Below are 26,603 nucleotides of genomic sequence, written 5' to 3' on the forward strand. Positions count from 1 at the left end.
CAGAGTTAGTTTTCTTTATTATTTTGAAATGATACAACAATATTAACATAGAATTATTTGATTCTGTATGTTTATACTCAGAGGCTGCCATTAGGAAGAAATCCTTTAATTTTACTAAATTATTTTTTTCCACCATGATATCACATGCCAGAAATGGAAAACAGTGCATCAAATTACAATAAGGTAGATAAGATGATACAGTAAAAGTTTCTTTTTTAATAGCAACCATAGTATGCAATTTCACAGTAAGAAGTCCCCATACTTGCACTACATTATCATTATCATTGAAAATTCCTAACCTGGGGTAAATGCAGGCCAAGTGGCAGCCAGTCCTCATAGAGAAAGGAAAGACCAAGGGTCACCTGAGAAAGCAGTTCCTTGTTGTTTCCGTCCACCCCCCAAATTTGGGGGAAAATTTACTCCATGGATGACATCTATGAAATCCAAATTGACCATGAGAGTACAGGTAAAACAACTCTAATCTCTAAGGCTTGGAATCAGTAAAGAATCTAAGCATGTGCTTAAATTAAGAATGTGATTTAAGCACATGTTTAAAAAAAGACTTTGCTGAACTGGGGCCACAATGCACAGTTAATTATAACTAACCAAAAATGTGACAACGATAAACCTCAAGGAACTTGGAGAACTTTTCCCAGCACATTATAACAATATTAAGCTAAGTTAAATCTGAGAATCATTTAAAAGAATTCAACTTGAAATCATGTGTTAATAATTACAAAAGAAAAGTACAATTCATTTTAGTGTCAAAAGTCTCTGCAATGTTTTGTCAGATTTCTATTAATGTGTTTTCTCTAAAATATAATTTATCAAATATTTATCCCTAAAATAATTACAGAAAATGCTTTCCCCCTAAAAATATAATTTAATCAAATGATTGTCACAGTATACTAAGTGTTTTGTTTTGCAGGTCTGGCTGGATGCTTCTGTTAAACATATTTATTTAGCCAGCTGATCATGTCCTTTCTTGCTTCCTCAATGTAAGGTTTATCTTGAGGATTAACATCTTCTCTCCTGCGATGTACAAAACCATGAGTTTGCCCAGGGTAAGTTTTAACTCTGTAATCAACTTTGCAGTGTTGTTTCAGCTTCTGCTCCAGTAAGGTGACCTGTAACACAGAACATTCTTCTGTAAGTGATATTGATTTAATCTAGTGTATCTTGCCTAACATTTGACTCCTTGAAAGACATGATGTATCCCTCCTCTGATCCGTTCTCTACTAATCTCACAATCAGGCCAATCTCCTTATACAGGTTCTTTTAACTAGAGGAGAAACTATCTTTGAAATAGGACTCTATAAAATTATACTGTGACACTGATAGATCAGCCAACCTGTGTATGTCCAATAACAATTTAGCAGGCAACATTACAATTGTAATCAAGATAATTTACTTATATGTGAACTTCAAAGAGATGTGCTAGACCAGCAATCATTAACCCATTCATTTGTAGGTATAGAAATCAAGGGCAGATCCTAAGTGTATTTGTCTGTGTTTACCAATATCTTTTTAGAAGTTTAACAATGTAACCAAATTAGCTAAATTCCCTTTCATGTCTTAATTGCCTGACATTATGTATGCAAATGGTTCAGTTAACCTTAAGGTCAAAGATGCAAGATACTGCAGGAAACTAATAATATTATCTACATTGTCTTCAGCTTAATTATCTGTGTTATAATGAGTGACCATCTGTTGTCTTATAGTGTAACTAAATTACCTGTGTATACATAGAAAATGGAAAATTAATTTAAAAGCAAACTCAATAAACTATCTGCATTGCCTATTCTTCCTCAGGGGAAGGCCCTGCTGTGACAATTTCTGTGAGGAGTCTTGTCAACCTGCTAGTGAGCTATAAAAGAGAAGCCTTGGGCCTGATCCTGTCATCCCAGGTCTGCTTAAAACATTAAGCAGGGAAGGTCTAAGGCTAAGCCATAGGACTAAGATCTCCAGGTAATTACCTGGATTATCCTGGAATTCTCATGGAAAAACTCTAACAGACTCTACACCTGAACTGCCTATTAGACTATAACCCCTTGAATTGATTCCAGAGAGACTTTTACAATCTAGCAGTTTATTCCATCACTGCTATGATCCTGAACTATTAATACTGAAAATCACTTGTATGTATATTATCCTTTAACCAATCAATAAACTTCCTTTTTTTCCCCTTTCTTTTTATATTATTAAACCTTTAGTTTTTAGTTGCTAAAAAAAATGGCATCAGCTTGATTATTGGGTAAGATCTGAGACTCATGCTGACCTAGGGCTGAGTGTCTGGTCCTTTGGGATTGGTGACCTTCACATATAGTGAATCCGGTTTTCAGTAACCTCTCACTATATTAGACTTGTTTGCCTAGATAAAGGCCAAGGGCTGGAATGCTTAAAGGTTTCTTTGGTTTCTTGTTAACCAGTGTGGTGCTACAGAAGCTCTTTTGTTACTGGCTTAGTGAATCTAAATATAGACTAAACCACCATTTGGGGGATTGTCTGCCCTATTTCTTGCACTCTGCCCCAAGTGTGGTGTTCTCAGTGCGGCCCATGCAGGCATGGGGTCATACATACAAAACATACTGACAAGTCTAACAGCCTCTGAGGAGTTAATGTAAAGATCACATTGTTATTTGTTACAGGTGGGATATGTACCAATGTTTAAAGTTAAAGCTGCAGAAGCATTTTCATTCATGAAAATTGCAGAACTACTAAGTGTGGTATGTAACTGTAATGAGGTGGAGTGGCCTTATTCAAACACCGAGGGGATTAATTCACCCTGTTGGACACAGCTAGCCCCGCTCCTTCCCCCTTGCAGGAAGTGCAGGGGCAGGACAGAAAGTCTAAGGGCAGGGCCTGGCAGTGCAGTGGGGGTTAGATGAGGGAAGGAACCAGATATCCTTTCCAGGAAGCTGAAACACCCACAGAGCTAACAACCAGCTGCGGCAGGCAACGATGCTCGTAAGTCAGCCTGGGGAAAAGGCAAGGCATCCAGACCAGACACACAGAGAGAGACATCCAGCGCGCAGACAGGGAACCAGGCCCCAGAGACCATGGAGCAATTCAAGCAAACACCAGTAGGAAACAGGTCAGGGAAAGGAGACACTGGACCTGTTGTGTTGCCAGGAGGTGAAGCAGCGACCTCACATTGCCCCACCAACAGGATCACCCATCACTTCAAGAACCCTGGGCTTCGAGCCAGGGGAGCAGGGTGGGCCCAGGTCCCCTTACCCTGCTCCACACTCTGCGCTCGTCCAGCCGCTAACCCCTAGGCCAAGGGGCCTGAGCCATTGCCTGGTTATTGCTCAGCCCACACTCCAGGGGTCTGAACTATTGACTACTTACTCAGGCCATGCCCAGAAGGCCTGAGCCCTTGGGTATTTATTGCCTCAGCCAGGAGCCCAGAACCACAGACTTCTTACTGGCTGGCCCAGCATCCATCCAGGAGGCCAGAGCTAGCATATACCCAGATGCTTGGCCACAAACCAGGATGACTAACTGCCCCACTTGGAACAAGCACCAAGTTCCCACTGCCACCGAAGGGGGCGCCCCAGAGGAGACTTGAGAAACCTTACCGTAACCTATCACTTAAATCAGCTCCTGTACTAGATGTCTGGAAGATAACTAATGTAACACCAATTTTTTTAAAAGGCTCATAGTCGATTCTGGCAATTACAGGCAGGTAAGCCTAACTTCAGTACCAGGCAAAGTGGTTGAAACTCTAGTAAAGAACAGAATTATCAGACACATAGATGAACACCATTTGCTGAGGAAAAGTCAACATGGCTTTTCAAAAGGGATATCATGCCTCACCAATCTATCAGAATTCTTTGACAAGGTCAACAAACATGTGGACAAGGGGGATCCAGTGAATACAGTGTACTTGGACTTTCAGAAAGCCTTTGACAAAGTCCCTCACCTGGCTCTTAAGCCAAGTAAGCTGCCATGTGATAAGAGGGAAGGTTTTCTCATGGATCAGTAACTAGTTAAAGGAGAGGAAACAAAGATTAGGAATAAATGGTCAGTTTTCAGAATTGAAAGAGATAAATACTGGTGTTCCCCAGGGATCTGTACTGGGACCAGTGCTGTTCAACATATTCATAAATGATCTGGAAAAAGGGGTAAACAGTCAGGTGGCAAAATTTGCAGATGATACAAAATTACTCAAGATAACAGTCCGCTTTGGACTTAACTAAGAGTTACAAAGGGATCTCATAAAATTGGGTGACTGGGCCACAAAATGCCTGATGAAATTCAATGCTGATAAATCCAAAGTAATGCACATTGTAAAACACAATCCCAACTATACATACAAAATGGACTCTAAATTAGCTGTTACCACTCAAGAAAGAGATCTTGGAGTCATTTTGGATGTTAGCAATCATTAGGAAAGGGATAGATAATATAATGCCACTATATAAATCAATGGTATGCCCATACGTTGAATACTGTGAGCTGTTCTGGTCATCCCATCTCAAAAAAGATATATTAGAATTGGAAAAGGTACAGAGAAGGAGAACAAAAGTGAGTAAGAATATGGAAAACTTCAATATGAAGAAAGATTAAAAAGACTGGGACTTTTCAGCTTGGAAAAAAGACACCTTTAGGAGGATATGATAGAGGCCTATAAAATCATGAATGGTGTGGAAAAAGTGAATAAGGACATGGTATTTACTCCTTCATATACACAAGAACCAGGGGTCACCCAATGAAATTAATAGGCAGCAGGTTTAATACAACAAAAGGAAGGACTTCTTCACACAACGCACAGTCAGCCTATGGAACTTGTTGGCAGGAATGTTGTGAAGGTCAAAATTATAACAGGCTTCAAAAAAAGAATTAGACAAGTTCACAGAAGATACCATCAATGGCTATTAGCCAAGATGGTTAAGATGCAGCCCCATGCTCTAGGTGTCTCTAGCTTCTGACTTCCAGAAGCTCAGCATGGATGATAGGAGATGGATGACTGGATGACTGCCTGTTGTATTCATTCCCTCTGAAGCATCTGGCATTGGCTCCTATTGGAAGGCAGGATACTGGGCTAGATGGACTATTGATCTGACCAATATGGCCACTGTTAGATCCTTATTCTAAAGGGTTTTCTACAGACGTTTATAATGATGGGCTGCAGTTTGGCACATCTGACAACTTGTGAGTGAACGATACCGAAAGCTTTAGGCAAAAACATTGCAGCCAAGTTTTAGTATGAAGCAAGTGCAACTGAGATCAGGGAGAAACATTTGAGACTTTTTTTGAGTAGCTCACCAGAAGGTGGTAGAAATGGGACATTTGGCTGTGACTCAATTCCTAAATCACCAACGTGAATGCCAGTAGTTCTATGAAAACCAGTTTTAAATTTTGAAGGCTTTTAGAAAGTGTACTTTGTGCATGCACTCTGGTTTGTATTATAGGATAAACTAAAACTATCAGATAACAGTATGAAGCTGGAGCATTTGCAATGACATTTGAAGACAAAACACCCGGTGCATGCGAGTAAACCAGTAGAATATTTTCAAGGAAAGCTTTCTGAGTTCCAGACTGGCCAGCTTAAAATTAAAAAAAAAACTTCAACTATTTCTACAAAAGCATTAAAAGCTTCATATGCTGTCTCCCTTCTTGTAGCAAAAGCAAAGAAGCCATACACAACTCCACATGATCTGATTCTGCCTGCCACTGTGGCACCTGTAGGAAACATGCTTGATAAAAAGGCAGAGAATACTCTCAAGAAAGTACCCTTATCAAATGACACTGTGTCATAGAATAGAAGACATGGCTGAGGATACTGTCTCAACTTGTAGAGAAACTTAAAATGGCAAAAGCATTTGCCCTTCAGCTTGATGAGTCCATGGATATTAGCGGAGAAGCCCAGTTGATTTCTTACATTCGATACCCTGAAACCACATATCAACAAGCACATACCATGCCACAAAAGTATAAAGGCAAACTCAAGTGGAGAGGACATTTTTAAACTGACTTATTTTATTTTTTTTTGGGGGGGGGGGGGCATGATTTGAGTTGGAATTTATGCAAATTCATCTGGGACCACGGCAATGACTGGGAGAGTGAACAGACATGTCACTGCCTCCCACAAGGAAAAGGCTCACAAGTGAAAAACAGGCTCAGGTATCACACTGAAATGTAAGTACGATATTTATATTGCAATCAATTTATTTTATATTGATATGACAAAAATGAGAAAGTACGCACATTTTCAGTCATAGTGTGCTGTGACACTTCTCTACTTGTATGTCTGATTTTGTAAGCAAGCAGTTTTTAAGTGAGGTGGAACTTGGAGGTACACAAGACAAACCAGACTCCTGAAAGGGATACAGTAGTCTGGAAAGGTTGAGAACCACTGCTGGAGTTGCACATGCCTGGAGAAGCAGAATGAGCAGAATTCCCTTTATAATGTATAGATATGTATAGAAGCATGCAAGGCTCTGAAGGCGTCATGCCTCCTTCCTCATGATATATGAAGATAATGTATGGAATGAGGCAATGGCTCATTGCCTTATTAAGCACCCAAATAGTGCTGGACAGGCTACAGCTGTCTAGAAAATAGTGGCACAAGAGATAATTTTCTTTTTTAAAAAGTCTTGCTATTTCCATACAAACACCCTTACATTCAAATAACCAAACTTTGAAAGTGAAGCACTCAAAAGCTAGGAAATGCAGATTTAAGGTTGCCCATGCAACAGTAACACTGCCCCCTTGTACTTATGCATCATAAAATAGTTTTAAATTAGATGATCACATACTATTTTTTCCACAAGGCCTCAGTCTCTTTCACCACATGGCTCTGATGGTGAATGAGGCTGGGGAAGAATACTGCATCAGTCACTACTGAAGCTATGTGTAGTAAATGAGGCAGGGGTCCACAGAACACAAATGTCAAATACATCTACAAAAACTAGGCCCCCCAGTCATTGTCACCAAACATCCTTCATCTCGCTGTCCCCTTCTCAGTCCCTATTCAATACCTCCATCCCCAGGGAAAGCTTGGGAAAACAGCCGAGTCTTTCAGTGTCATGAGGGTTGCCTAAATCCATGCTTTTGTGAACCAAGGTGGGATGCGAGTTCCATAGCCAGCGAGTCTGCTCAGAGAATGCCCCATTCCCGATTACAGCAGGGTGACAGCCTTAGCAACTCCAAAGGATCAAAAATGCTATGACATCTCAAGAGAGGGGTGAGATTTTGGAAAAAATTGTTACCTGTTTTACTAATACCAATTCGGAGGGGAAAAGGGCAAAAAACTTTTAAAATGTCATTTTCTGATTTGTTTTCTTAGTTCTCCACTCAGCTTAGATAATGAAAACACAGCTAGTCAATTTCCACTTTCTTCTCTCACTCTCTGGTTTTCATGCACTACCACCAGGTTGTTCTGTGTTTCAGCTTCCAAGACTGACGGGATGGGTTCAAGTCCAAAAAAGAAAACAATACTTATCAACAGAGGTTTTATTTAAAAAGCAACTTACTTGGTCAAGAGGAATGACATCATCTTTTTCACCAAAAATGAAAAACGTAGGCTTCAGTAAATTGTATCTGTCATCGGAGTCCCTGATTATTCCTAGGGAGAAAAAAAAATAAAATCAAAAAAAGTATTTAAAATGTAGTGACACAGCTTCCAAGATGAACTGTATATTCAAACACAAAGTTTCTCTTTACTTCAGCAATATTCATTTCTGTTTCATTATTCTAATGTTTCTGCACCAAACACTAGGTGTACATCAGCTTTAAAATCACACAATTTAGAACACAGCTAAAAAAACCCTTTGAGACATTCAAGAGACTAAATCCCCTTTGAACTAACCCCTCAAGCAAAAGACTGAATATCTGAATTAATAAGATTTGCAAGTTATCCTGTGGGCTCCATTGGATCAATGGGGGAAGAAAATTCTATTGGAAACAGCCAAAGAATTATAATCTGGGACTGTTAGCAAGGTTAACTCAGCTGACCTCAGCTTTTGGGATAGAGCATTTTGGGATAGAGCATCAAGTTGAAAGAAGGCACTGCTGGCCACCTTAGTTAGAACTATTACACATATGTAAGTGAGCCTGATTGCATTCCCATGCATTCTGCACTTACCATAGACAGACACACCTGCCTTTAACTCAGGATATTTCACCATCAGGTGATGTACGACAATTCCACCCCAGCAAAATCCAACAACACCAATCTTCTTTGCACTGCATTGCTGCTTTAGATACTTCAAGACAACATCAGCTTCCCTACAACATATAAACAAAAGTGAACTAAGGAATCCATAGCAGAAACACTTCTTGAAAATCAGAAAAGTACATAAAATTGTCCCCACCTTCTCCTAATGTGTTTTTAATTTATATCTGTTTTTTTTTAAAGACAGATATCGTAGCCAAGGATTAGGGGCTGGTAATCTAAAATGCGGTTTGACAACCATAGCTCAGTTTCCAAAAAGAGATGAGTATTTAATATAATTAGTTCATCCAGAAAGGGACAAATGAGAGGAAGACATGAATCACACACATTGGAAGGAAATACAAATGTGTGGAAACAGAATAATTTATTACACTACATACCTCGGAGGCAGAAGAATTAAAACTGATCTGTGAAGATATATACAAGATAAGAATTGAGCTAAGTATTTAAAAAAAGTGGTAGAGCAGTCTCCAGGGAATGCCCTTAACTAAACAATTATTACGTTGATAATAACTGTAATTTAGCTCTTACACAAAATGTCTGTTGTACTGCAGGAAGGGAAGTGTAACAAATCTGGAAAAGGTCTGCATATTGCTCTATCAGGTAGTCCACCAACACCAGCTAGCCCAGAGGGAGACATGACCATTGCAGAAGTATTACAGGGAGCTGATATTGTGGGGGAGGGGGAAGATGTAACATATGAGACTACACCCTACCCAAACAACTCTTTACTTCAGACACTATCCGTACTCCCCTGCACCTGGGCATGTGAAATATATATGAGACCAACACAAAACTCTACCACCAGCTCCTCAGCCCTAAAACCTCCAGTGAAGAGCCAGACACCCTGTCTGTCCAATTGGGAGCAACATTTAGAATATGTAAGCTACAGGGAGGAAATGCCAGGCAGAGCCTAACACAGGGGTCAGCAACCTTTCAGAAGTGGTGTGCCGAGTCTTCATTTATTCACTCTAATTTAAGGTTTCGCGTGCCAGTCACACATTTTAATGTTTTTAGAAGGTCTGTCTATAAGTCTATAATATATAACTAAACTATTGTTGTATGTAAAGTAAATAAGGTTTTTAAAATGTTAAAGAAGCTTCATTTAAAATTAAATTAAAATGCTGAGCACCCCTTCTCCAACCAGTGGCCAGGACCCGGGCAGTGTGAATGCCACTGAAAATCAGCTTGCATGCCGCCTTTGGAACACTTGCCATAGGTTGCCTACCCCTCGCCTAACACCTCTTACCCTGAGCCATTGTCTTGTGCAGAGGAGGTGTGATGCTCTCCTGCAAGCAGGTAATGACAGCAATGAGCCAGGAGTATGCTGGATGTGGATCAGTTGTGTCTTCCATAATCCCCGCACTGCTTAACAAAACCCTGACAACCCTCACCCCCTCTCAAAATCCCAAGAGAGAGATGCTTTTCATTGTACCCAGAAGAGTAACAAATCTGGGCTCTGAGGAAACAACGGGGAAGTGAATTCTAAGGCCAAGGACCTTCATGGAAAGCACCCTGCCAACGGCTCCTTCTATTTATACTCCGGAGACATCAACTCCAGCACCTTTGCTGATCACAGCTGTAGCAGTATGGCATGAGTGGGGACGAGAGTGGGGGTGGAGGAAGAGTCTCGCAGGCAACCAATAGAAACTAACACCTTGAATTCCCTTTGAAGCTTATTAGAAGCTAGTGCAGTGCACTGGTGTAGTTGTGCTTCCAACATGCAACTTAATAACTGCGGCATTCTGCACCAGCTTCAGCTTCCAAATGGTCCCAAGGTGTAGCCCTAAATGTAGCATATGACAGGAATCTAATCCTGAGGTGACAAAGGCATGGATATTTGTGGCAATATCCCCTTCATCAGAGAAAAATTTCTTGCCAGATGCAAATGGAATAAAACGCTGTTGGTTACTGCCAGTACCTGGGCACCCAGGAGCAGCTCAGAATCTAACAATGCAACAGTTTTATAAATAGTGGTCACGCTCTCTCCACGAGAGGTACTGGTACAAGTCCTGCCAATTCTTCTGGCTGCTTCCACTGGTCACCAACATTCTCTCATCTTGTATGGATTGGGTTGCAGCCAACTAGCTGTCATTCAAGACCCTTTCTAGTCATGGAGTAACTTGTCCTGTTGTTCCAACCATGTCATTGAGATGCAGCTCTAAGCATCAGCAACACACTGAATAAATCAGACTCCATATCTCCTCCCATAGCCCCCATGTACACACTGTACAAGAGAACTGACAATACAAACCCTGTGGTACCCTGTAGGAGAGAGCTTTTGAGGCAGAGGAACAATTCCCCAAAACTATTCTTTGAGATCTCTCAGAGGTACGCACAGAGTCGTACAAGAGCAGCTCCATCCACCCTGCCTGGACGCATAAACTAGCCAACAAAATCTCATCATCAAAAGACTGTTAAAAAAATTGGCACAGAGACTATCAACTAATGCTTTACCCAGATCCAGACTGACAGAAGTCAAGGCCAACTGAGGAATCAAGAAACTGCCACAGCAGCCCCACCACAAACTTCTCAATTACCTTTCCACAAAAGTGGGAAAAGGGACACAGCTCTACAGCTCAGCAAAGTTGATATCAAGCGTAGTTTCTTGAGCAGTGGCCTCAAAGTAGCATCTTTCAGAGCTACTGAAGCTCTGTCTCTCACCTCACCTATCACAGGGATACCCTGAAAATCTTAACTGACAATGTACCAGTGCTTTCCTATTGGCCTTACTCCGCCAAGGAGAAAAAGGGTCCGACTCACAGGTTTTAGCATGGAGCGCCTCAGCATCTCCATTATCTCAGTGAGCAATGCTAGCTGAAACCCAAGCAGAGAAGACTCAATGTCTGTCCCCTCAAGTTATTTTCTTTCTTCCTTGCAATAAACAATTGAATCCAAATCCAAGCAATTTTGTCTGCAAAATAATATGAAAATTCTTGACAGTAAAAAAAGATTGTATTCTAACTGTACATACTAACTCTTAGTGAAGATTCATCCAGATGTCAACCACTTGGGACAGTTATGCAGTGCACAGCTTTTCAGAAACTGTGGTGGAACTAAGGAAACCTTTCCACACCACTCTGGCATATAATCTTAAAATACTGATATGTTTCAATTGGTCAGTCTCAGAAAGAGACTTCTGCCTTTAGCTGTCTCCTCTCTCACAGGTCATTTATAAGCCCTGGTGACCTGCGAGGAGGACACAATGTTTAGCAGCTATTGCATCAACATCAAAAGACTACAATAAAGTCCTACCAATAAATGATAGAACTCTCTCCTGGAAGAGCAACTTCAACCCCCCTAAAGCAGTCTGGCCCCTGCCACCACCAAAGGTGGACTGGTTTAAATGATCCGTCAAGCTGGTAGGCGAGGTGCACCCCAATCTCAGACCAAAGAAAAGAATAGATGATCCAAGACAAGGGAATGGAGTATCCATCCCTCTGACATCTTACTTGTCTATTTTTCTGGCATCTCGTGTTTTCAGCCATTCACCAAAGGTAGACCAGTCATCAGAAGGATTCCAAGGTTCTTTTCCCACAAAAAAGTCGGGGCAGATGGCTCTGTATGAAAAAATCAATAAGTTCACTTATCAAATCCTGAGATGTTTAAACATGAGCTATACGTAATGTCGCTTAAATCAGACTATTATTTGGAGACTGCACTACAAATACTAAACAGATTCCTCTCCACAGAAGCAAGCCTGTTGAGATAACACACGGTATTTTCCTTAATGAGGGCCCTGAAATTCAGACTCAAGGGCTCTCCGTCCCAGTGATGCTCTGGTGGGAGGAGCAGGAGGGTGGAGAGCGCTTAAAATAAACTCCTGTGTTCCTGCCACGAGATGGTAATGTGCCAGTCCAATTCTACATGGAATGCCCACCCTGCTCACATCTCTTTGTACGCAGCCAGTTACCTTACAGGAGAGAGAGCCAAAAGCTGCCTGCCTGCCAGCTGTCCACTCTCTCCTCACTTTGCGAATGAAGTGCAAACATCAGACGATCATAAATTAATGGGCAGTGGAGAGATACTGAGCTACAGACCCAAGGTGAACAAGCTCTGGAGCATACACAGAATTCAAGCAGAGAATTCTTTTCCTGCTGATTGACACATTCAACCACTAGATAAACCCCAACCAGCCTTTAGGATAGGCACTAGTTCCAAAACCAGATATCAGTTTCTTGAGATTAACAATTGTCCTTCACTGCCATTAATTTTAATACCATTTTCCTCAGTGGGCTGCAGCCACTGAAGGGGGCCAGCACTCGAAGCCAGAACATTACAAAATTTAGGTAAAGGCCCACTTTTCTGAAGTAGAGTTCAGGATTCAGCTCCCCAGGTGTGGTTGTAATTACACAGTAACTCCCTGTTTACAGCACATGGATTTGCTAGAAATTGGTACCCCACTGTTGGATTTAACTCCTATGAACCTCAGAAACTTGGGACAATCTGTTTCTAGCTGGGAGCAGGAGAAAGAAGGATTGTATGCAATGCACTAGGTGTGCATATGTTCCATTACATCATTATGGCAAAAATTAAAAGAAAAACCATCATGCAGATGACTGAAAGATGTTTTGTTTTAAAGAGAATCTGCAAAACCTTATATGAACATGCACTTATTATCACTGTTTAATTAAATTTCAATGAAAACTGTTTAATTTTTTTAATCACCCACATTGTTGTACATTCAAACACAACAGCCTTGATATTTCTCAGAACTCTGCTTGGTCAGCCACTATGTTCAGAGAATTGCTGCAGTCTATGCAGAGGAGACTCACTGTATACTGTGGTCTCTCGAAGAGTCCACTTTTTCTTCTTTGTTCTAAAATAAGTCATTCAGACTGAAAGTATAAGGTTGCTCCTTGTGTATGGAAGACACCATAGACCGGGTCATAATTTGGGCCCAGTGAATGTGAGAATGTCTCTTTAAGAAGAAAAGAATAAAAAATAATTGCTTACATGTATCCATTAGCTGCAAGCATATCAGCCATGTATCTGGTATTTGGGAGTTGCCATCCAAATATATCTTGAACCACAATCACAGCTTTTTCCGTGCTGGCAGATGGTTTGCAAACATACGCCTTGATGTGCTCAACTTGCACTTCATGCCCAAGGCCCCCATACTCAAACCTGTCTCCAATGTCACATGGACAAGGACTCGCTTCATTGGCCATCTGGAAATCTGATGCGAAGTTAAAAGGACAAAGATTCATATATCTCAAAGTACTGTAACTGACCTCAGTACAGGGCATCACTGCAACTGCCATAGTACACAGTGCCTTCTAGGTGTCTGATAACAGGGTGTGCTGTGTACCCCCAGCTCAGAGGCATATGGTATAGGCACTCCATGCACTAGGCTCTACTGTACAGTAACTCCTTGCTTAACGTTGTAGTTATGTTCCTGAAAAATGCGGCTTTAAGCGAAACGATGTTAAGCAAATCCAATTTCACCGTAAGAATTAATGTAAATGGGGGGTTAGGTTCCAGGGAAATGTTTTTCACCAGACAAAAGATTTTTTATATCTAGACACAGACACACAGTAGAAGCTTTAAACAAACAATTTAATACTGTACACAGCAATGGAGATGGGGTAAATGGGGGGAAGGTGCAGGAGCAGGGGGGAAGGGGATACCCCTCTCTCTTCCCCCCTGCACAGCAAGCAGGAGGCTCCTGGAGAAGCAGCTCCAAGGCAGAGGGCAGGAGCAGCACATGGCAGTGGAGGGAGGGACAGCTGAACTGCCGGCAATTGATAGCCTGCTGGGGGCTGCCTCGCAGGGAACTTAGGGGAGCGGAGAGCTAACAGGGAGACTGCCAGTTCACCCTGGTTCCAAGCCCTCACCAGCTAGCTGCAACAGGCTCAGGGGAGGCTCTAAGTATTTTGCTGCCTCAAGCATGGCAGGCAGGCTGCCTTCGGCGGCTTGCCTGTGGGAGGACCCCGGTCCCGCAGATTCGGCAGCACGCCTGCGGGAGGTCCGCTGAAGCCACGGGACCAGCGGACCCTCCACAGGAATGCTGCTGAAGGCAACCTGCCTGCCGCCCTAGCAGGGACCGGCAGAGCGCCCCCCATAGTTTGCCATCCCAGGCACATGCTTGGCGTGCTGGTGCCTGGAGCCGCCCCTGAATGGGCTGCTCTTCCTGCAAGCAGTGGACAAAGCAGGCAGCTGCCAAACGAAGTTATAAGAGAGCATTGCACAACTTTAAAAAAAGCATGTTCTCTAACTGATCAGCACCATAACAATGAAAAAATGTTAACCAGGGTGACTTTAAGTGAGGAGTTACTGTACAGAGGCCACTCATCCAGTACTGAACTGGGCAGTCCTCTTTTTGAGAGGTCTATCACCTGTCCAGTATTGGGACAAAACCACATTCGGTTTTGTCCAGTATTGGACAGAGATGCCACTCCGCACCCTCTGGCTCTTATACATGCCCATGTGGTATTCCAGAAATGTAAGAGTGGCCACCTTGCTTAACAGGCTGTAGCCCTCAGTGGGTCCTCATAAATGCTCATGAAGTCCATGTGTAACAGGAGAGAACTATATTGGGGGGAAATAAATACCATGAGTGAACTCACTGTAACAGCTACAAAATTCAACCCACAGTTCCCAGCTCTGTGCCTGGGGCAATCCACTGTAAGTGTAACTGTGTTTCATTGAGATCCCTCCATACCATGCTCTGGCTACCCATATGTGTAGCCATCTCACATCTCCTGCCTATAGGCTGAGGCCCTGTATCATCCTACTTTTGTGAGCCCATTGTCCAGCCTTCAGTCCCAGTTCTCATTCTGCCTGGCACTCACCCTTTCCTCCACACAGACGTCAGCCAGGCCGCTGCTCCTGCTCACTTGCCTGGTCCCTTCAAATCTCAGCGTGTTACTTCCTTTTCCTGTACCCAAGATATTACAGACAGGGGCAGATCCAGGCACCAGCGCAGGAAGTGCATGCCTGGGGCGGCCTGCCAGTCGCTGTGAGGGAGGCATGGCTGTGGGAGATCTGCCGGTCTCACGACTTTGGCAGCAATTTGGTGGATCACCCACAGAAACGCCGCCGAATCCACGTGACCAGCAGACTGCCTGCAGGAGTGCCATCAAAGGCCGCCTGACTGCCGTGCTTGGGGCGGCAAAAAACAGAGCCACCTCTGATTACAGAGCTGTCTTCTGGCTAGATCCTTTCCCGCCAACTCAGCCAGAGTGAGCACTAGGTACCCAACAATGAGCCAGCAGGTCTGTTACACTTTTCATCTAACAAACTGAGTAGAAATTAGGCTTGTGAAAAAGGAGTCTGATGTCATCAGCTGTGTCTCAAGGTCCCTGCAGAACCAGTTGGAGGGAAACACAGAAGCTCTCTCTAGTTGGCTCCTCTCAGGAGATGTCTCTTTCCCAAGTCCACATGGCTGGGAGAGAGAGTAGCAGGGCTACAGGGGCCTTTGGAGAGCATGGGGGAATCTCCCCTCACAATTCTGCCTTGGGCAATTTCTCTCTGAAGCTAATGAGGCAAATATAAAGTGAACCAGGCTTTATATCAGGGAAATAAAGAATTCAAGCACAAAGATGTGAATAGCCAAACACCTCCCTATCAGGGCTGGATTAACACAGGGGCTTTAGGGGCTGCAGCCCAGGGCCCCAGGCTAAAGGGGACCCGGCACAGCAGGGCTCAGGCAGGCTGCCTGATTGCTTTGGCCCCACACCTGGAAGCGGCCAGCTGCTGGCATGTCTCTGCAGCCCCTGGCGAAGGGAAGAGGTGGCTCTGCGTGCTGCCCCCGCCCCCAGCATTGTCCCCACAGCTCCCATTGTGCGTCCCTAGGGTTACCTGCCAGACACATGCCAGCAGCCGGCCACTTTTGGGAGCAGCGTGGGGCCACGGCATGCAGGCAGCCTGCCTGAGCCCTGCTGCACCACCTGCACCTCACACCTCCTACACCCCAACCCTCTACCCCAGGCCAGAATCCCCTTCTGCACAAAACTCCCTCCCAGAAAGAAAATATGGTAACAGCTGTAAGAAGTGGGCTATTCTGAATTAACTCAACTATATTCTACATGTTTTAAGACTGAAATGTAACCACAGAATGGCTTTATGTTAATTAAAAGGCAAGTTTAGTACAGCGTTAATAGCCTTGATGCCACAATTGTGATCGTTTTGTTTTAAATTAGGAAAAAAAGACTTGTTTACAGGGGCCCCACAAAATCTAATAGTCCTGGGCCCACAGGAGAGTTATTCTGGCCCTGTTCCCTATACATTTGTTTTCCCACAAACAATGGAAGAAGCCACCCCTCTTTATTACTTAATAGCTACTGAAAATCGGCTCCACCATCATACAGTATGGGGCCAACAGGGCCTTTGGGAATCCTGGGGGAAAACTGCCTCAAGCTCAGCAGCTGTGGAAGTGAACCTGAGCTGTGTTTCTGACTGGGTCAGTTGGAGAAGGTAGACCACTCAAATGGTGGGTGAACACCACCCCTTTAAAAATAAAACTAAACAGTAAATGGATTTTGGTGAAATCCAGTTTAGGCAGAGGGTGAACACCTCCTTTGTTCCACCCAACATGGAGTTGGGTTAGAGTCCCAGACTCCCAGCAATACTAGAAACTGGAATATCTCCTATCCCTGCTCATTCACCTCATTCCCTCTTCACACCAGTTTTACCCACCACGCCTTCCTTCAGCCTACTTCCCCTGCTCCACTACTCCAAGCAAGTAGTCCCCTCCCCCTCAGCCAATCTCTCATCACAGAACACTGGCCTACAAGGGATACAGGCCGGAGCACACAACAAACTGAGGTAGCAGCTGCCACCATTTGGGAAGAAACTACAGTCCCCAAGACAATCTGAAGACAGACTCCAAGTTGCTAGATAGGAGGCACTTCAAGGGTTCTCTTGCCTATTTGGCATGCTGCTGCTGCTCTTTGAAGCACTGGAGGAACATGTTTACTGGCTGCTAGCATCCATTTAATGCTGTTTCTTAATTGATGTGTATTGGAGTTGCACAGGGTGTATCTTCTGTTAACTACGTTTTTGTTTGATGAACTTAATTTTAATGTGAATTTGTACAATTTGGTTCATTAAAATTTAACTAACAAAAAATAAATTATTCCCGTGAGATAAATCCAGCCCTCTGAAATTAATGCTGACTTATGGAGAGTGGATTCCATTAAGTAGCCTGGTATACCACTACTTTTATTTGTTTCTATGGTAGAAAAAAAAATCGTATTTGACAATGAATACCATGCATATAATACCCACAGGATACACTTCACACCTTGCTTTTTAGAACTGGCTGGTTTATTAAATTCTAATAATATCCCAAAGGCATCATCATTGTGCAAGCTTTGGGAAGCGCTTGTCTAGCACAGGGGTTGGCAACCTGCAGCATGCATGCCAAAGGCAGCACACAGGCTGATTTTTAGTGGCACGCTGCTGCCAGCTGGGGTCCCAGCTGCCAGCCCCACTCAGCGCTATGCCGGCCTGAATTACAGAACCCCAGACCAGCTGCACGATAAACCGCTCAGCCCGCTGCCAGTCTGGGGTCCTGGCCACCAGCCCCATGCCAGCTGGGGTCCCGGACACCAGCCCCACTCAGCCCGCTGCTGGCCTGGATGGACGGAACCCAGGCTGGCAGGAGGCTGAGCGGGGCTGGCGGCCGGGACCCTGGCTGGCAAGGGCCAGCAAACAGAACCCCACAGAGCGGCTCAGCCCACTGCCAGTCTGGGGTTCCATCTGCCACCCACACTGCCAGTCTGGCACACAAAACCTTTTTCTGGCATGTACAACCTTAAATTAATGAAGACTTGGCACACCACTTCTCAAAGGTTGCCAACCCTGTCCTAGCATGTTGGATCTTGCAAATAAAAACTTTTATGAGTGTGAAAAAATACAGTAGGATCATGCTGTGTCCGTATTTGTTAGCCACAATCAAGTAATTGATGCTCACTAACCGTGGTGTTTCAAAGAGGGTCCCGAATTCTACATTTTCCACAGAACTGCTGACTAGATTACGACAATGCACTGTGCTTTGGTGTAAACTTAAACACAATTCAGTGGTTTCATCTGTTACAAAGAGCTGCCAGGAACCCTCTAGTCATATTATACCTATTACAGCCAAAGGGTTAGTTGTTATATTTAAAGCCCTGAATTGCTTATACTAACTACCTCAGGCCTGGTCTACATTACGCATTTAAACCGATTTTAGCAGCGTTAAACCGATTTAACCCTGCACCTATCCACACAACGAGGCCCTTTATATCGATATAAAGGGCTCTTTAAACCAGTTTCTGTACTCCTCCCCGACGAAAGGAGTAGCGCTGAAATCGGTATTACCATATCGGATTAGGATTAGGGTGGCCGCAAATCGATGGTATTGGCCTCCGGGCGGTATCACACAGTGCACCATTGTGACCGCTCTGGACAGCAATCTGAACTCTGATGCAGTGGCCAGGTAGACAGGAAAAGCCCCGCAAACTTTTGAATTTCATTTCCCGTTTGCCCAGCGTGGAGCTCTGATCAGCACGAGTGGCGATGCAGTCCCAAATCCAAAAAGGACTCCAGCATGGACCGTATGGGAGATACTGGATCTGACCACTGTATGGGGAGACAAATCTGTTCTATCAGAGCTCCATTACAGAAAACGAAATGACAAAGCATTTGAAAAAAAGCTCCAGGCTATGATACAGAGTCCATAGCACAGTGCTGCATGACAAGCGTAACAGAAAGCCAAAGAATCAAATGGATGCCCATGGAGGGAGGGGGTACTGAGGACTCCAGCTATCCCATAGTCCCCAGCAGTCTCGAAAAGTATTTGCATTCTTGGATGAGCTCCCAGTGCCTGTAGGGTCAAACACATTGTCCGTGGTGGTTCAGGGTATAGCTCGTTAATTTACCCCCCTCCCCCGCCGTGAAAGAAAAGGGAAAAAAATCATTTCTTGACTTTTTTATATGTCACCCTACGTCTACTGCATGCTGCTGGTAGACGTGGTGCTGGGGAAATGAATAGCAGCATCCTCTCCCCTTCCCTCTCTGATGGCACCATACAAAAAGACTGATAGCTGTCCTCATCATCCTGTGAGTGCTCCTGTCTGGCCTCAGGTGAGGTCAGCTGGGGGCACCTGGGTAAAAATAGGAATGACTCCCAGTCATTCCCAGTAGATGGTAACTGTCTTCATCATAGCAATAGGGGCTGAGTTCCATCAGCCCCCTCCCTTTCATGTCTAAAGAAAAGATTCTGTACTGCCTGGACTATCATAGCAGAGGGATGCTGGGCTCCTCTCCCCCGCACCGTTTAATGTCCTACCTGGACTATCATAGCAGCTGGAGGCTGCCTCCTCCTCATTTTATCTCACTAACAAGTCAGTGTTTCTTAGTCCCGCATTCTTTATTACTTCATCACACAAATGGAGGCACACTGCAACGGTAGCCCAGGAGGGTTGGGGGAGCAGGGAAGCAACAGGTGGGGTTGTTGCAGGGGCACCCCCTAGAATGGCATGCAGCTCATCATTTCTGCAGGATCTGACACAGAGCGGCTGTGCTTTCTGGTACACTGGTTCTCTAGTACACTTGCCCCATATTCTAGGTAGGACTGACTCTATTTTTAGATAAAACATAAAGGAGGGAATGATCCGGGGAGTCATTCCCATGTTTGTCTTTGCCCCACAGCTGACCTCAGCCAGGGGCACCCATGACAGCAGCAGATGGTACAGAACGACTGATAACCATCTCTGCTATCTTGCAAAGGCAAATGAATGCTGCTGTGTAGCACTGTAGTACAGCATCTGTTAGCAACATCCAGTAGACATACGGTGACAGTAAAAAAAAGCTGAACGGGCTCCATAGTTGCCATGCTATGGTGTCTGCCAGGGCAATCCAGGGAAAAAGGGAGTGAAATGGTTGTCTGCCGTTGCTTTCACGGAGGAAGGAATGAGTGATGACATTTACCCAAAATCACCTGCGACACTGTTTATGCACCATCATGCACTGGGGTCTCAACCCAGAATTCCAATGGGTGGGGGAGACTGCGGGAACTATGGGATAGCTATGGGATAGCTACCCACAGTGCAACGCTCCAGAAGTCGACTCTAGCCTCGGACCACGGACACATACCACCGAATTAATGTGCTTAGTGTGGCCGCGTGCACTCGACTTTATACAATCTGTTTTACAAAACCAGTTTATGTAAAATCGGAATAATCCTGTAGTGTAGACATACCCTCAGAGAGCCTCCTCCTGGCCAGTATATGATCTGTGGGTCCACCTTGTGGACATTTCTTGGAGTGAACAAACACATGACATGTTTGTCACATTGCTTAATGCACTACTAGTAGGTACTCAGATACTACAGTGATGATGATGGCCATAAGAACCTAAACTGAACAGAACAGACAGCTTTATTGTCCGAGACCAACAGCAAGGAATTATCATATGAAGGTCTTCTACATTATAGAATACGCCCCATCAGATGCTCCATCATAGCTCACGTTTAGCGATTGTTAGAACTCAAGGCATATTTATACCGTTACATGCAGGCCTTTAATGAAACACTGGCAATTTTAACTTTAACTAAAGTCCGATTTGCCACAATGTTGATGTGGACATGATTCAGGACTCCTGTTTTTCCATTGTTGCAACCAGGACAATGTGACAACACATTAAACAAAATCTTATTCTTGCCTTCAGGCAAGTCGTGCTCCTGTCTGAATAAAAAATGGAGTACAGGTAAAGGAATGCAATTTGGGGAACATGTACATGGAGTTTGCACACTGCCTGCAAGCTCCCGGACGGTCCCCATGCACAAAGTTTTGGGAGTTAGAGGTGGGGCAGGAAGGAAAGGGACCAGTGGATCAATCACTATGCAGATCCATCAGCCATTAGCACTTCCAGAGCTGGGACATGGGAGCAACTTCCCAAGGGCCATAGCAGCCATGTAGATGAGTGGACTCACCCCTGCAGCACCTCTTGCTGGTGACTTCCGGGAATTGGCTCAATTCAGCTCTGGAGCGCCCTCTGCAGGCTGGTGATCTGTCTGTCCTCTGGTCCCCCATGTCCCTCCCTGGACCCGGTACCCTTTTACATGGGGTGCTTCCCCCTGGCAGTAACCCCTTTCTCTCAGAGTCTCCCCTCCCCAGGGAACCCCCACCCTCTATTGCCACCTTGCCTCAGTATATGGCTACTGCCAGTCATTGTCTAGCCCCATGCCCTGGGGCAGACTGCAACATCAGCCTACTCATCACAGGCAAGGAGGGTTTGGACCTGCTGCCTTGGCCTAACCCTGGGCTGCCCTCTGCAACCCCCAGTACCTGTTAGCCCAATGCAAGGCTGCAGCCTGGGGCTTTCCAGGCTAGAGCTCCCCAGCCTTTCCCCAGCCCTGCTTCACTCACATACCTTGTCTCTAGCTCCCTGCAGCCAGGCCCATCTCCCTCTACAGCTAGAGAGAGACTATCTTGGTTTCTGGCTCACAGTCTCCTATGGGACCAGCGGGTCCTGACTGGAGCATGGCCACAGCTGAGCCCACTTTCCCCAATCAGCCCAGGCTTCTTGCCCCAGCCACAGCCCTCTCCTGGGCTGTTTTAAGCCCCTCAGGACAGGAGCAGGGGTCCACCCTGCTACAAGCCATTACACAGGAGCTCTGCAGCTGCTTCACAGTCTGGTAGAGGGGAAGGGGTGATAATTGCCTTCTCCCAAATACCTCTGGGAATCCCCTGCACTAAACCTGGCCAATCAGGCTCGGTGTGTGCAGGACGATTTAGCCCTTACAGCACAAATAGGTTTCACTGATTCATAGATTACAAGGCCAGAAGAGATCAATGTGACCATCCAGTCTGACCTCCTGTATAAAACAGACCATAGAACTTCCCCAAAAATAATTCCTAGAACATAACTTTTAGAAAAACCACCAACCTCAATTGAAAAACTGCCAGTGAGCTCTTCTGCAAAACTTGTTTATGTAACCTTACTGGTCAGTGCAAGTTATGTGTTGGCCTCTGTACCTGATCCACAGAAGATAGGAGTTTGTTACAGCCTCTGATTATAAAACTTGGATCTTAAGTGCAAGCCATAGAGACTCCTGCTTTTAGCTGTGGAGGTCCCCCATGATGGCCAAGGTGGAGCTGTCACACTTACAGCCCTTCCCACCACTGTCATTCTGCTGTGGGGATACAGACTGTAGGAAAGATACTATATTTATATTTCCAAGATGTGTTTTAAAGTGATAATTTAACAAAACTTGCCAACAGGAAGACAGTCTAAACTTGGGATTGGTAACAGTATGGACAGGCTGGCTGTCTCCCTTCTTCTGTGGATTTTGTGCTTAGTTGAAAACCAACAGAAACATTTTGCCAGTGACTCCTCCACACACACACACACTTTCTTAGGAAACCCATTTTACTTGCATTATTAAAAAGCCGAAAGAGATCAGGGGGCTGTTAAGAGACAGATACTGTTGTCCGGATCTAGAGGAAACTCTGTTCTCGTAGAGCCTATCTGGATAGCAGGGCTGATGATCAGGCAAGGCGCTGAGTGCCCCAGGGCCCAGTCACATGAGCGGGCACTGACATGCCGGTCCCCTGAAGGCCAAACCCGGTTTGCTGGAGGGAGGAGGGCACGTCTTGGTACCTGGGGTGGCACTAGGGTGACCAGATGTCCCAATTTTATAATGACAGCCCCGATTTTTGAGTCTTTTTCTTATGTAGGCTCCTATTACCTCACACTTGCTGTCTGGTCACCGTAGGTGGCACAGTGACCTGTGCTTCTCCCAACCCGCTTCGTTTTAATGTGAACAAAACGCAACAACACCCCGTTGGCAGCTGATTGTGTTTCCTGCCTGCCCCTGTGATCACAGCGGGGCTCCGTTCATACCCGCGCGTTTCCCTCGCAGCGCGGCGGCAGGCGGGCGGGATCGGGCCGTATCCCGGCTCTCCTGGGCACCCAGCCCACAGCCACAGCGACCTAGCTTGAACGTCGGACATCCCGCTGCGGCACTGCGGAGGGCGTTCCCAGGAGACGGGTCCAAGCCCTCGCTGGCCTGAATCTGCCCCCGCCCCGCAGGGGGAGCGGCCGCTGCGTGGCTGCCCCCTACCCTGGCTCCGGCCCCGTGGGGGCCTCGCTGCTGCGCCCCGCCACCCACCTGGAGCGCAGGGCGCCGATCGCCACTTCCACCGCCGAGCGCTGCCAGACTGCGCCCCGCGCAGCTAGCGGGGAGCGGCTCACGCACAGCAGCGGCCGGGCGGGAGTAGGAGACTTGCCTGGTTCCCTGGCGAGGGCTGCGTTTTCTGCGTGCTCCTGTCCACCCCCTTCGCTCCGTGGCCTCTGGCAAGGTGCATGCACCCCGCCCAGCACCCCGCCCCCAGCACCTCGGTCCCCACTGCCCGGCGCCTGCGCTTGCCAGTGCTTACGACACAGGCACCAAACCACCGAGAGAAATAGGAGGGAGAGGGCAGGGGGGCCCAAGCAGGGTGGAGTCTGCGGCTTCCCAGCATGGAACGATCTAGTAAGTAGGAATGGCCAGATCGGTCAGACCAATGGTCCAGCTAGCCCGGTATCCTGGCTTGTGAGGTGACTGCTCAGCTGTTTCAGAGGGAATGACCGAACAGGCAATCACCCAGTGAGCCACCCCGGGCAGCCAGCAGGCAGAGGTTGAGGGACACCCTTGTGCCCTTAACTGAATAGGGGGCAGCCTGTTACAGCCCTGCACGGCCATATAATCGCTGCTAGGCTCTGTCTTCGGAGCAGATGCTCATTCCTAATGGGGGCGAGCCGTGTCACCCTCAATCTGCTGCCTCAGTGATTATGGCTACCCCCAAATGATTTAACTGGGAAATCGCTTGTGAGTAGCCTTTAGTTCTCCATTTTCAGCACCCAGGAGAAAGAGCATGAGTCTGACTCCCACTGGTGTAAAAAGAAGCAGTATATACAGCCTAGAAAACAGAAATGGAAGCAGCAGTGAGTGACCAATAAATGAGGCAAGGCAGAGGGAAATGTGACTGAGCTACTGCTGGGACTGCATGGGGGTAGGATTTTCTGAAGTGCCTAGGGAATGTAGGCACACCAGGCCCGGTGAAAGTAAATGGGAAATGCTCCTGTCACCCATTGTTTGAAATTTCCTGCCCGAGGAACAAAGGGCTCTCAGTGGGAATGCTGGTGCATTAAGATGGAGTTGTACTTCATCTAAATCAAGATTTCCCAAATTTACCACACCAGTGCCTCTTTCCAGATCAAGAAAAGCTTCCTGACCCCTCTCTCCAATACCTTGTGCAGCAGAATTTTTTATGCGTTGCCATGCAAGAAACAACTACTAATTGCCTGAGCAAAGCTGGTCCCATTCAACTTGATGGCATTTTTCTGCTTGTCTATTTGTCTCGATGTAACACTATTTCCAAGATTTTTTGATAAATGTGCACATAGAGCACATTCATCTACCCCCCACTGAGGGAAGAGTTCAGCTGCTGATCACTCTAGAAATATTCCATTTCTACTCTGAATTCAAAGAGCCAAGTTAGCATTTCATTTTGTAAGAGATGCTTTGCTTCAGTATGAAGAGGGAGCTACTGATCGGGCCAGATTAACCTTTTGTGGGCCCAGCCTCAAATATATTTGTAGGCCCCCATGGGACACTACAGCAGGAGTGCCGGAACCTCTTCTCCCTGAGGTCCTGCCCCACCCTATCGTCCCCCGACAACAGACCCTGCCACTCACTACTCTCCCTCTTCCCCCTTCCTAATCACTTGATCCTCTCCATCTTCCTCCCCACCCCAGAGGTTTAAGCAAAGTGAATGAAGCCATTGTATGCTTTGCCTTTATATATCCATATACTTCCTTTCTGACAAACAAGAAAATTTAATCACATGGACCAACTTCCAAGAAATGCAGGCATAAATTTGCGTCCCCATAAATGAGCCTAGTTTGGTCCTTCATAACTCCATGCAATTTTTGACCATTCAGTGCGTAACACTTTCTAAAACCAGACCTTAATTACATTTATTACTAAATAATATCTTAATCTGATCAAAGAGTAGTATTTAATTTCTTGGGCATCCGAAAATCAAAGCCTTCTGGGCATGGTAACAAATTCTACATAATTATAAAACAAAACTGTATATTGTGTAACTCTTCTGCCCCTCTGAGCTGGCAGCAACAAGGGCCAGGTTCAGTATCAAGGGGTTCCGTTTCAATAATACAATGCAAAACCAGCTCGAGCCCCCACCCAGTGACCTGAAACAATTACATACTACCACCCCCGGGCACCTCCAGGAGGCAATACTTCCCCTCTCGCAAGCACAGAGTTTGAGTGTAGCAAAATCCTTTTAATAAAGAAGGGAAACAATGTGGCATCACATTGGGGAAACACCACAAACAGGATTCATAATATAAACCATGAGAAAAAGACCCACCAAGTAAGTTTGGTAATGTCCTTTTCCCCTTAGGGTCTTAAGTCCAATCACCCCAAAGTCCAACAACCCAAAAGTCTCTGTCCCTGGTCAGTGCTGCCCCAGAGTTCAAAAGTTTATCTGCAAAGTTTTACACCCCCCCCCAGCCTGGATGGAAATGTGGGGGAGCACACACACGGTGTTAAGTGGCACATTACGTGGGCCGGGGCCAACTGCCCCGCCTCTCCGTGGAGTTTTGCTGCAGCCTTCACCACGACCAGCTCCACTCCACCAGCTGTGCTGTTCCTCCAGCCGACCTACTCCAACCATCCCCACAAACTGCTCCACTTCGCTCCACTAATTTGCTGTTCCATGGGCTGCTCCAACTGTGCTGTAAACTGCTCCACTCTGCTAGCTGCTTAGCAATAGATCTTCTAGCTCCCCTACTCATTAACACAGCACTCAGCTTAGCAAGTTCAGCTCTTTTAGTGATTTCAGCTTATAGTAGGTGAGCCCCAGTGTGGTGTACTATTGGCCCTAAGTGAATTCAGCTCAGCAGCATCTAGATAGACTCCTAATGGAATCAAAATTAACTCTACTCTTCAACAGTAGAAGAAGGTGTAATTGGTATTCCAAGCCCTCAGAAGGGGCCCATACCATCAGATACACATACCAGTCCCTAACCTCTCTTAATTCACTGAGTTTTGGAACCTATGTCTCTTGTCTAGCGAGTGCTACTTAACTGATGGTGAGGTCCTCTGTCATAAAACAGGTTCATAGTCCCTCATTCACATAATCATGGTAACAACACTTTATTCCTCCTGCCCCAATAACAGAGAAATTGAAGATCCCACAGCTGTCAAAGTGACCATTTTAGGCTGCCATGGGCTCTGCTAGGCGGGTTGGGTGTGCCTATGAAAACAAGATCAGCCCCTGAAATTCTTTTCCACATTTGCCATAATTTACCACCAGATGTCAGGGTAGAGCTCATCCTGACTCTGCTTACAATTGTATATATACCAGAGCAGGATTATAGTTAAAAAACTTGCAATTTCAATATCTGCGCAGAGATAAAATGCACA

At 45.5% G+C, this 26,603-nt stretch overlaps 1 protein-coding gene across 4 annotated transcripts; it reads right to left on the reverse strand.

Annotated features, from left to right (window-relative positions):
• LOC115646157 (carboxymethylenebutenolidase homolog) lies at nucleotides 1-23,497 on the reverse strand. 4 transcript variants are annotated; one of them, XM_030551700.1, is made up of 6 exons: nucleotides 23,401-23,497; nucleotides 13,139-13,361; nucleotides 11,635-11,742; nucleotides 8,093-8,235; nucleotides 7,482-7,573; nucleotides 1-1,127 (listed from the first exon to the last, which is right to left on the reverse strand). In XM_030551700.1, the coding sequence occupies exons 2-6, from the start codon at nucleotides 13,351-13,353 to the stop codon at nucleotides 948-950; spliced, it is 738 nt and encodes a 245-aa protein (XP_030407560.1). In that variant the 5' UTR covers nucleotides 13,354-13,361; nucleotides 23,401-23,497; the 3' UTR covers nucleotides 1-947. The 4 variants fall into 4 exon arrangements, with proteins under 4 accessions (XP_030407560.1, XP_030407557.1, XP_030407559.1 ...); XM_030551697.1 differs by lacking the exon at nucleotides 23,401-23,497 and adding an exon at nucleotides 23,283-23,388; XM_030551699.1 differs by lacking the exon at nucleotides 23,401-23,497 and adding an exon at nucleotides 18,488-18,509.
• Nucleotides 23,498-26,603: the final 3,106 nt, after the last annotated feature.

The sequence above is a fragment of the Gopherus evgoodei genome, chromosome 2, assembly GCF_007399415.2.
Source record: "Gopherus evgoodei ecotype Sinaloan lineage chromosome 2, rGopEvg1_v1.p, whole genome shotgun sequence".
Taxonomy (NCBI): Eukaryota; Metazoa; Chordata; order Testudines; family Testudinidae; genus Gopherus; species Gopherus evgoodei.